Below are 12,441 nucleotides of genomic sequence, written 5' to 3'. Positions count from 1 at the left end.
ACCTTAAAGGAGGCTGTAGAGAGGTGGGGGTTGGTCTGTTCTCCTACGTGCCTGGTGACAGGATGAGGGGGAATGGGCTAAAGTTGCGCCAGGGGAGGTTTAGGTTGGATGTTAGGAAGAACTTCTTTACTGAAAGGGTTGTTAGGCATTGGAATGGGCTGCCCAGGGAAGTGGCTGAGTCACCATCCCTGGAGGTCTTTAAGAGACGTTTAGATGTTGAGCTTAGTGATACGGTTTAGTGGAGGACTTGTTAGTGTTAGGGCTGAGGTTGGACTGGGTGATCATAGAATCATAGAATCATAGAATATCCTGAGTTGGAAGGGACCCTTAAGGATCATCATGTCCAACTCTTGACACCGCACAGGTCTACCCAAAAGTTCAGACCATGTGACTAAGTGCACAGTCCAATCTCTTCTTAAATTCAGACAGGCTCGGTGCAGTGACCACTTCCCTGGGGAGCCTGTTCCAGTGTGCAACCACCCTCTCTGTGAAGAACCCCTTCCTGATGTCGAGCCTAAATTTCCCCTGCCTCAGCTTAACCCCGTTCCCGCGGGTCCTGTCACTGGTGTTAATGGAGAAAAGGTCTCCTGCCTCTCGACACCCCCTTATGAGGAAGTTGTAGACTGTGATGAGGTCTCCCCTCAGCCTCCTCTTCTCCAGGCTGAACAGGCTCAGTGACCTCAGCCGTTCCTCGTACGTCTTCCCCTCCAGGCCTTTCACCATCTTCGTAGCCCTCCTCTGTACACTCTCCAACAGTTTCATGTCCTTTTTATACTGTGGTGCCCAGAACTGCACACAGTACTCGAGGTGAGGCCGCACCAGCGCAGAGTAGAGCGGGACAATCACCTCCCTTGACCTACTAGTGATGCCGTGCTTGATGCACCCCAGGACACGGTTGGCCCTCCTGGCCGCCAGGGCACACTGCTGGCTCATATTCAACTTGCTGTCTACCACGACCCCCAGATCCCTCTCTTCTAGGCTGCTCTCCAGTGTCTCATCGCCCAGTCTGTACGTGCAGCCAGGGTTGCCCCGTCCCAGGTGCAGGACCCGGCACTTGCTCTTATTGAACTTCATGCGGTTGGTGATCGCCCAGCTCTCCAACCTATCCAGATCCCTCTGGAAGGCCTTTCCACCCTCATTCGAGTCCACAACTCCTCCAAGTTTGGTGTCATCAGCAAACTTGCTCAAAATACCTTCTATTCCTACATCCAGATCGTTTATAAAAATATTGAAAAGTACCGGCCCTAAAATGGAGCCTTGAGGGACCCCACTGGTGACCGCCCGCCAGCCTGACGCAGCCCCATTTACCATAACCCTTTGGGCCCTGCCCGTTAGCCAATTGCTCACCCATCGTATGATGTTTTTATTTAGCTGTATGGTGGACATTTTGTCCAGTAGGATCCTATGGGAAACCGTGTCAAAAGCCTTGCTGAAGTCCAAAAAAATCACATCAGCTGGTTTCCCTTGGTCCATCATACGGGTGATCTTATCATAAAAGGAAATCAGGTTAGTTAGGCAGGACCTACCCTTCACAAACCCATGCTGCCTGGGACCAATGACTGCTTTGTCCCCCAGGTGCACCTCAATAAGTTCGAGAACCATCTTCTCCATGATTTTACCAGGCACTGACGTGAGACTGACAGGCCTGTAATTGCTAGGGTCTTCTTTCTGACCCTTCTTGTAAATCGGCACAACATTTGCCAGCTTCCAGTCTACCGGGACCTCTCCAAATTCCCAGGATCGTTGAAAAATAATTGAGAGAGGTTCCGCGATGACGTCCGCCAGCTCTTTCAGCACCCGGGGATGAATCCCATCCGGACCCATGGACTTGTAGGGATCCAGGTGGAGTAGCAAATCCCGCACACGTTCAGGGTCGGTCGGGAGTCTGTCATCCTCGCCGTCCCGGTCCTCCAGCTCAGGGCACCCTGGGTCCCGAAGCCCATCATCGGCATTGAAGACAGAGGCAAAGAAGGCGTTAAGCGTCTCTGCTTTGCCTATGTCATTGTCTGTGAGGAGACCTTCCCTATCAAGGAGCGGCCCTATGTATTCTTTAGTTCTCCTTTTTCTATTCACATATCTGAAAAAGCCCTTTTATTTTCTCTCACAGACACAGCCAGCTTCAACTCTAGGTGTGCTTTGGCCACACGAATTTTCTCCCTACAAACACGAACAGCATCCCTGTATTCTTTCCATGACACCTGGCCCTCCTTCCAGTAGCGAAACACTCTCTGTTTCCGCCTAATCTCCATTAGAATGTTCCTGGTCAGCCACGCCGGCCTCCTGCCCCGCCTGCCTGACTTGCGATATTTAGGAATTGCCTGATCTTGTGCTTCTAGGAGGCATCGCTTAAAGAATGACCAGCACTGGTGGACATCGAGGCCTTCAAGAGCAGTTTCCCAGGGGACCTTGCTGACTAGTTCCCTGAGCAGCCTGAAGTCCGCTTTCCCCATATCTAGGGTTGAGGTTTTGGTGGCACTTTTCCTTCTGTCACCGTAAATTTTGAACTCAACTTCATGGTCGCTATGACCAAGGCGGCCACCAATCACCACGTCTCCCACAAGACCCTCTCTGTTTTCTAGCAACAGGTCTAGGAGGGCACCTTTCCTAGTTGGCTCCGTTAGCACCTGCACCAAGAAGTTATCATCTAGGTGCTTCATGAACCTCCTGGACTTGCTCGTGTCAGCCGTGTGGCACTCCCAGTTAACGTCTGGCAAGTTGAAGTCCCCCATAAGGACAAGGGGAGTTAATCTCGAGGCCTCTCTTAGTTCTGTAAAGAATAATTTATCGGCGCTATCGTCCTGGCCAGGCGGTCTGTAATAGACTCCCACAACGACATCCTCTTTATTCGTTCGTCCCTTGATCCTTACCCAGAGGCTCTCAACTTTGCCATCGCCGACCTGAAGTTCCACACAGTCCAGCCCCTGCTTCACATACATCGCCACCCCACCACCTCGCCTACCCTGCCTGTCCCTCCTGAAGAGCCTGTAACCATCTATCGCAACACCCCAGTCACAGGACTCATCCCACCAGGTTTCGCTTATGCCGATGATGTCGTAGTTGCGGGACTGGGCCAGGACTTCTAGCTCATCCATTTTATTCCTCATACTGCGTGCGTTCGTGTAGAAGCACTTCAGGTGCGTCTCCTTACACTCAGCACCTTGTGGATCTGCCCGAAGGACCTCACTGGCACACAGCCCCTCTGATTCTAGCGTACCTTCCCTTAGGTCTTCACCGGCGTGCCTGGTTTTAGCCCCTTCCCCCTTCGACTCTAGTTTAGGTGATCTTGGAGGTCTCTTCCAACCTAGAAGATTCTGTGACCAAAAGATATAAGACTGATCCCTTCAGTGGCAGCAATTCCTTAGGTGAGCTTGGGCAGACCTCACACCCTACAGCCAAATGAAAGAAGTAATTCATCCCATTTAAGGGCTTCAGAGATGATATATTACACAGAAGTACTACACTGCTTAAGCTCCTCATTTAAGTGACTAAAATTACAAGGGATACATTTGGCCTCCGTTCAAATTCCTGAATTTTCAAGTTTTTCAGCTGAGCAGACAGACTGTACTGTAAACTAAAGGCACGTTAGGAAAAACCCCGTATCGAAGAATCCCCAGTTCCATGCTGCTATCAGACTAGCCTGTGGAACTCAGATAAGACTTGCCTGAGTAAAACAAGAGTGTGACCGTGAATTAATTGGTTTTATTTATCTTTTGATAAACTGTAATACACCATGTTAAGTTGTTTTCCTAAAAGTCTATCTAATAATCCCTTTTTTACTTCCAGTGATTTTGGATTTGTGGGTTGTTGTGGAATTTTTTGGTTTGCTTTGGTTTTTTTTTTAAGTATCTATTTGGGCTCATAATCTTTAAAACTAAAATAAAAATATCATCGAGCTGTATGGTTGCTATACAGAAATCCAAAGAGTCATGAGAAACCCAGTTACGGTAGCAGCAGGCTAAGCTGGTTATTTGACAAAGTATAGCATATTTTTATTATTCCTTTTATAACTTCCCTCTCACAGAACTCGCCACCTTTTCAGTTAGCAACTCCATAAAATTATTTTGCATTATTGTAGAAGTATGCAAGAGAAATGCTCTGAACTGCTCTTATAGTTCTGGGAGAACTATTCTTCTCCTTTGCACATTTCAATTAAATATCAAAATGAAAATTACATTAAGTTTTCTTTTCTTTTTTTTAAACCAAAAGGAATCTAGTTAATTCCAGTCATGCTACTCAACTTCACCTAGTATAAGTAACTCATGAAAAACCCAAAGGTGTTTTACGGACATATTATGCAACCATTTCCTATAGATTGTTAACGGTGGTATAATACAGGTTTGGGGAGAAAACAAAGTCTGAGAAATACATTCCACCCTGCATCAGAATGCATTCACTATTAAGTATTCCACGCCACTTAATTAAAAAGTTTGTTCAACATCTCAGAAAGAATTCATGTCACAGAGAAACTCTGAGAAAGTAAAGCATAATAACGTAGCAATTTAGTTTTGTAGCTGAGTAGTATTATAAGGCAGATCCTCACATATATTTGCACATTTTATCTTCCTTGGGACACAGCACATGTGAGGCGAAGAGGGTGTGTAAGGGGAGATACGTGAGATGTCTTATTTGCATTACATTTATATGCAAAATTCATTTTTAGAGCTTCCGGAGTTTCTTACGGAGACTGAAGCTTCCCTTGTGCAAGGATACTGGCAGCTCATAATAGCTCCAACAATTCATCACAAATTGCTGCTTCCCATAACAATTGCATTTTTAAAAAACAGAATCAACACTTGCCTCTCTTAGAGAAAAGGATTCATAACAGATTTATCACCTCCGTATTGTCCCTTTTCTAGTCATTTTGGTGGTTTTGGCATATTTTAAGAAAGAACAATTTGAAGCTGAACAATCTCAATTAAAATACACAGAGTAACAAATAGTTGTAGATTCGTCCCTAAAGCTTTCCAATCTGTTACATGAAGTATAATATTGTACTGGTTCTAGACTAATGAACCAGTCAGCATTCAGTTCACAGAAAAAAACACTACACACCATACACTAAGGCCTGCTGTACTGTGCTATCTGTCCTTAATTCCAATTTAAACATCTAAGCTGCAGTACGATGCTGTTCAATGAGATATTTTCCCATAGAAACGTACAGATTTTCATTTAGTATAAAATTCAAGAATAGCTACTTTTAAGATGCATTTGATACTGTTTTAAATCTATTCAACAGAGTTAGTTTAACGTACTAAAAGGTTTCTCCCACACAGAAGGCGGAATACAAAGCAAGGGCACACCATACACAGACATACTGCTTTGTAGGCTCAAAATGCCTGCAGCACCAGTATGCTCTTAACATTTAGTAGAAGTTTACCTTATCCCAATAGCAAGTCAAATCCTGAACATGAAGAATGACATTCTCATTACTACCATGCAGCTGTGGCTTGAAGTGTGAGACTTCATCAAGTATCAGGAAGTTCTGCAATAAAAGAAAAGGTCAGGGTTCTGATGTGAAACTGGGAATGAGAAAGGAAGCCAAGCACGTTTTTGTAAGCAGCATACAAAATGTTACTGATGAAAAAATAAACACATAGATCAAGGAATTTCAAAGCAATGCAAAACCCATTCAAACAATGCACATCTAACCAGCTAACTATCCCAGGGTTCACCCAGAAGTGCAGATTTCATAGCATAACAGTACTGTGGAATTCTACCAGCAAACTGCTCAGTAACAAAAAAATCCTGAAGCACAAAGAACTTAAAAATAAATCCTTATAAACCTTAAAATTGTTTGATTTCCCCTTCCCACAAAGAAGAGATGAAACCCTAGTGCAATCTTGTCATTCCCTGTTTTGATGATGAAGGCTTATTTCATTTTTGTTTCCCTTAAAAGAATACTGAGGGCACCATAATAGGGACACCACTGTCTCTATTAAGCATTCTTCCAGTGACAAGAAGTCACTGAAACCCTCCTCCTTTTAAAATCCAGGGTGTTAACAGAAAAAAAACCCTTACTGTTCTGTTGCATTTTTCCTACTGTACTTGTAAAATATATTCCAGTCAGGGTTCGTTTCCTTCAACTTGCATTATCACAGAATCGTTTGGGTTGGAAGGGACCTTAAAGACCACCCAGCTCCAACCCCCTGCCATGGGGGGGCACCCTCCACTAGTCCAGGTTGCCCAAATGCGTACTCTATCCTACAGCCACCCTTCTAGCACACTTTGCCTGATGATGCTAGATTACAAATAGCTCAAACACATTTAGAAGGGAAAGAGGCAAGTTCTAGAGAAAATTTTCATGGATAACAGTTACCACAAGTTTAAGATAAAAAGCAGAACAATTCTAACACGATTTGAATCACAGACCATGAAGACCTAAAACAGGCCTCTATCAGACAATATTTTGAGAAAAGCCGAGAGTAGTTAACAAGCACTGAACAGCCTGCAGACATGAGAGTAATGCTGAAGACTTTTGGAAGTCAGTAACTATGAGGAAACAGAACAAAGCTGACAAAGGGGACACGAACAGCACTGTAACGTGTTAGCAGGCACAAGGGACCTTGCTCAAAATTCACCTGGTATCACTTAAGAGACCTGCCAGCAGTCAAGCATTTTCATGCAGTCTCCAAACTCAATGCACATCCACATCTCCACCAAATGGCAAAGCAAGTCTGAACTCTGTGGCCAAGTGAGCATTGCTGAGCCCTCTTTTAGACAGGCAGGTGCAAACTGATGTGTGAAAGAGAGGACTCGGGAGAAGAAGGTGGTAGTCAGGGAAAGAAATTCCAGACATAGCCTGTATCAGCAATGAGGCACATGGCCTTTGAAGTGTGATTTGGATTAGATGATGGATGAAACATCAGGGAGTTATTAGCAAGGAATCGTTCTCTTGTTTCAGCTTTTACCAGGAATTTCTCTTCTAGCAGTAGTATTCATATCAGGTATGAATTCTAGCTAGCCGTTTAATTCAAAAATGCTACAGTAACACATATGGAAGGCTTCAAATAAAAATAGTACAAATCAAGAAAAAAGTTATATGGCTAACATCAGGAATTTAACACAGCAGGGGGTGGGAACAGAAATCAACACTAGAAATAAAATTTTCAAAAGCAGTAAAATAACTTAAGCTTTAAACACTGTTCAAGTTTTCTTAAAACATTCTTCCATTTTTTTAGTATTGAATTGTCTACCATGCAGAGAAAAATAAAATTGCTAGCATCCACAGGATGCTGAGAAGCAAACAGTAGTTTGAGATAGGATTGTGTCCTTGAGAAAAAAACAACTATCTTTTTTACCCAGATGAAATTTCTCCTCTTTACACAGTCTCTACCAAAATAACCCTCTGAAAAACAACTTCTCTCACTTTGTTTCACAAGGGGACCTTGAGGCAATTGCTTCATCCTAAAATAGTGGGTGAGCTTCAAGAATAGATGCAGACGTTGCTCTGTAGCTAAGGTGAAGGTAGAAGACAGCTCAGAGGAAAAAAAAAAATTAAATACCATAATATTCTTCAGTTCCTATATGTGCATGTATCAACATGGACAAAAGGCTACTGATTCCCCTCTAATTGTGCTCACATTCACACACAAAGCACGGTATCTCCTGCTTCCATGTCTCCATCTGAGCATGTTTTAAGATCAGCACTGAAACCCCACTTGCTCTTGTTCAAGGGTTCAAAAATTCACCTTCTTAAAAAATACATTATTTTCAGTTTTGTGCAAATACACCTAGCCATCAGCTTTATACTTTTTCCCTACATTTTCTACTCTCTCCTTCTCTCTCTAATTCATAATCATAAGTGCAGGGGAGTTGGAGCCTGCTGCTAGGAGCAAAATCTTGTGACCCGTAGGATATACTGGAAACTGAGACAGCAGAAAAAGGGAACAGACTGCCACTGCCTCTGCTGAAGAGCCATTCTCCTGTTCCTAAGGCATCTTTTTCAGCCTTCCATCCATGTTTCTCAACCTGCACAGCTTGAATGATCTTTTGAAAGAGCACTGCCCTGGAGCTGAACACAGGCTACATGAAAAGTATTGAAAAGACAGCGTGCACCATCCAGCATCCCAAGCGCTTCTCTCCCCTCCCGCAATTTAGTTGAAGCAGTAATAATAAATGTTACTGCCTACATTTCACCGTGGTGATTTTCACACATTAGGCTTTTCTATTTCCATTTGCATCAACTTTTACAAAACGCTTCTCTGAAGAGCAACGGTTACCTGTTTAATATATGTGTTATGTGTAGGCTTAGTACAATCAGAAATTTATCGACAACAACAAAAAAAGATTTATTATACTCAGACACGTGGAAAAGAAAACAGGACATTTTTAGATACTTTCATCGATAAATGGCATACTGACACTCTGCAAAACCACAGGTACACCATTTCTGCTTACTCCATTCTAGACAAGATTAACTTTTTTTCCCCAAAAAAATTAAGTTCTAAAATAGTAATTCTGTATTTCAATAGCTTGATGACTTGGGACTTCTTAAGTCTTAAATTTAAAACACGTTTTGCATTTAAATGTTTCACCCTTGTAGTTTATGCTAAAGTATGAGTACATACAGCAAACATTACTGTTTTATTCAAAACACCACACTGAACACAGAAAAAAAAAAAACAAAAAACAAACAAAACTACGAAGTCCTTCTGCCAAAAACAGCAGCATGTTCATCCTTACTGAGCCTTTCCCTCCAGTATTGAAAGCAGCTACAGGACACCAGCTAGGGCTCACTCCTCCCCTCCACAGCCGACAGGGTAGTGCAGTGCACATGGAATATGAATCCTGCATCTCCCCGCTGCTGTTTTTGCCATCCATGTTTCCTGACTTACAACTCCCAATTCCAACATATTTGCACACGTGATCCTCTTACTTCAAAAACATCTACAATGCCTCATTGCACTTACTTTTCTCCTACATTTCACCTCGCTCTAGAGCACATTTCATGGGTTTTTGCACATTTACACAGGAACACATTCAGTTGCAAAAGAGATTATTTCAGTAAAAATCTGAAACTCTGCAAAACTAAAATAAAGCTGCATTTTCTGGATAAAACAATGTTAGAATAAGAGAACAAATCCACAACCCATTCAAACCAATAACCATACCTTGATTCGTCGTATGCTAACCACCGCCTCGGATACTCTCTCAACAGCCGCAGGGAAGAACAGAGTTACTGTCAGTCTTACTGCACCGTACAGGGACACTGCCACGAACACCCGGCTCGCAGAGATAACGTTGCCAAGTAGTACATATGCCATGAAAGTCATGAACACCGTTATTTTGCTTGCCACAAAGAAAGAGGCTAAGTTCAGTCCTCGAAGGTAGGAGCTTTTCATAACCATGGCAATCTCCTTCCTAAAAAAACGCAAAATATAAACATTCGCATCAATCCCTCTCATCACAGATGCCCTCAACAGTAGGATGAGGGAGACCCCACTCTCAAGATTACACTTTTATGTCTTTTCTTCCCCTTGCACCACCCCAACTTGCATGCGAAGAACTGTACTCAAAAGTAACTGTAAAGAAAGCATAGCATATGGCAAATAATAAATGATAATTTAAAAGGCTCAGGAATTGACGAAAACAAAAATTTAAGATATTTAATATCTTGATAGCTCCTAGGGAAAAAAAAAAAAAGTATTCTTCAGGGACAGAAAATCAAAATACTCTTTTCCTGTTTTTGTCAAACTAGCATTTTAATTCCAATTCTAACCTTTTGACTCTTTCTAGATGGTGTACAAGAGCAAAGAGGAAAAAAAACTTCTGTATAACAGCCAAGTATCCAGCAGTTCCTTATCCTTCCAGTATAAAAATCCAATAGAGTTCAGTCACAAGCTCTTGCTAACATGAATACATACTTTGCAACCTGTAAAACAGGTCAACTTCCAAAACATTAGAAGTTCACCTGTGGCCCAAGCATTTACCACTACTCAGTTGCTGTTCCTCAAGCTGGATCACAGGATTTGCAGTATTTCCTTTGATCTCAGCCTAAATCCTTCCTGATTTGGACCCCGCGCCTGGCTTCCACTGCTCTGGGAGTTGTGGTTCGTAATTCAGAAAATACAGCTCTGTGAGGCCAGCTGTTCTGCCTACCATTTCCTCAGCTAACTAGTACCTGATGTACGGCACAGACACTGAAGGCCCCCTGCAGCAACTGATAAAGCTGCTGATGCATATGTTTTCTATTTCCACTTTAGTTATACTCCAGCTTCTCCTTCTATATGACTCAAGTCCAATCCTCAAAATGTTACTGCACTATCTACAATGTGGCTGCCTTCAGCTTTAACTTCTTATTAAAATAATAGGTTTTCTTTATCAAGAGAGCCATAACAATTTGCTCCTTCCCCACATAGTCTAATTTTACCTGAAGTGACACAGAATTTTACTAAAAAAAAAAAATCATATTTTCTCTTCACAAATATTCTGGCAATTCTTAGGGAAAATCTTAATCACTTTGATTACCTTCCACTTGGAACTATATACAAAGATTAGAAAGTCAAATTATGATTATAGCACTTGAAGTACTGTCGGTTCTCCCTTACGGAGAGAAGGATGCATGATGTACTACTAGAAAACTAGTTAAGCAACTTTCACACTATACTTGCCAAATTGGCTGAATTGACAGACTTTCAAAGGATTTCAAAGACATTTTTTCAGCTTAAGGGCTCGCAATCTCTGATCTCTTCCAGAGTACGGTGAAAGAACATTTGTACGTAAACTATTTGAATTGGGTCTAATTCAATTACTTCTACAATCCTGGACGAAACTCTTTTCCCACTCTCTAATAGTCCTTAATAATCCTCTCGCCATCTGTGGATAATCACCGAGTCCTTTGTGCTATTCTCTGTAAGTATCAGATAATTACAGCCCACCCGTAGGCCGTATGTGATACACTACACTGTCTTACGGCACCGAGTTGTATCAGAGGAAACTAATATGGACAGCCACAGGTAAAAAAACAACTGAGGAGTTCAGGTGTCATCTTAACAACTACCAAGGGCCACTGTGAAATACTGGGCAATAATCATGTGGATGAATTTAAGACTGCTAACAGTTTTCCACAGTGTGGTGAAAGAAACAAAAGAGGGCTCGAGACGTGCTTTGGTAGAGCTCATTTCTCTCCGTCATTAAATAGGAAACCTCTAATCCTAATGAGACATTGACTTTCATAATGTGAATACTCCCACTGAAGTAGCTTTCAATAAACAAATACACTCTCTGGCTCCATGCAAGACAGGGAAGCCTTCAAGCAATCAAGAGTATTCACTCAGCAGAGGATCCTATATATACTGAAGAAGAAGAAAGAGCATTCTGTGCGTGGGAACAAATGTCTCAGGGAACGTTAGCAAGTCTGCAAACCTGCACACATATGTATGTAAAGGAAAAAAATCAATTAAAAAAACAGAACTCCAAAGAAGTTAATAATAAATAAATGAAATCAAAGAATCTATGGCAGGATAACAACTCATGTTGGAGAAAGACTTAACATGAAAACTAAGTGATAGGAAATACCTGAACTCCTGTCACGTAAAAGAATAAATAGTGTTGAAAAAACAAGTTTACGAGTAGCTTTTATCCAGATTCTGACAGACCTCTAAAATGAAATGACTCCAGAGTCAGTTGGCCTTGCCAACTGAACAACTAGAGAACTTCTGAGCTGCTTTCATTCTACTCTCCACACTTTTCAGATGGTTTGAGCAATACTTCACAATGCAGAAAGTGGAGTAGTATCTGAGGATGCTATTCACGTAGGACATAAAGTCAGATTACACGTATTTCTCAGAAGAGAGAAATACTTATTGGTTCCTTTCCATTTGTTTAGAGGACTGTGAGGATCTTCAGCTACAACTATTTTATTTATCAGTTGCTGTTCTTAAACACAAATGTAAAAGGAAACATTAAAAAACACATTTTATAAATATCAAAGGATTTTTTCTTCTTCTGTCCCCTTAGGATAATATTTTCATTCCTTCGCTCTTACTATAGAAAGTTTAAAAGACCAAAAAAGTTCAAGTAAACTTCTCTCCACAGCACAGAATAATGCATTTATTGGCATGTAAAAAATGTAAACAGATATAGATCATACACCAAGCTGTATTTTCCCGGGATTACCTTCTCAAACCACTCACAAGTTCCGCAAACGATTTTTCCCAAGCATACATCTTTATTATCTTCATGCCACTTATGACTTCATTCATGGTTCTAATCCTGACATCTGTAAATGCAGCTGTCTTGCTTCTGTAAATAGCAGAAAACAAAAATTCTCAGATTCTCAAAAGAAGTGACACTATTTATAATCACATAATGCACTCATATTTAATTAAGTTTTTGCTCTTACTTCTAGAGGGTTCACATAACCACAATTCCATTAAAGAACCTTCCTAAAACAGTATCTCACAGATGACACGCAGCAGACAGATTTAATACGTCTATCAG

The 12,441-nt window shown here is 41.7% G+C and overlaps 1 protein-coding gene across 3 annotated transcripts in view; it reads right to left on the bottom strand.

Annotated features, from left to right (window-relative positions):
- ABCC4 (ATP binding cassette subfamily C member 4 (PEL blood group)) overlaps positions 1-12,441 on the bottom strand; it is a 154,870-nt gene that overhangs the window by 119,291 nt on the left and 23,138 nt on the right. For all 3 annotated transcript variants that reach the window (XM_066986856.1, XM_066986861.1, XM_066986848.1), the window contains 3 exons: positions 12,118-12,243; positions 9,111-9,360; positions 5,378-5,482 (listed from right to left, as the gene is read on the bottom strand). In XM_066986856.1, the coding sequence (XP_066842957.1) occupies positions 5,378-5,482; positions 9,111-9,360; positions 12,118-12,243 (481 nt within the window). The remainder of the gene's footprint in view (positions 1-5,377; positions 5,483-9,110; positions 9,361-12,117; positions 12,244-12,441) is intronic.

Source organism: Anser cygnoides, chromosome 1 (genome assembly GCF_040182565.1).
Source record: "Anser cygnoides isolate HZ-2024a breed goose chromosome 1, Taihu_goose_T2T_genome, whole genome shotgun sequence".
NCBI classification, from domain to species: domain Eukaryota; kingdom Metazoa; phylum Chordata; class Aves; order Anseriformes; family Anatidae; genus Anser; species Anser cygnoides.
Note: the sequence above shows the minus strand (reverse complement) of the source record. Positions and strands in the feature narration are given on the sequence as shown.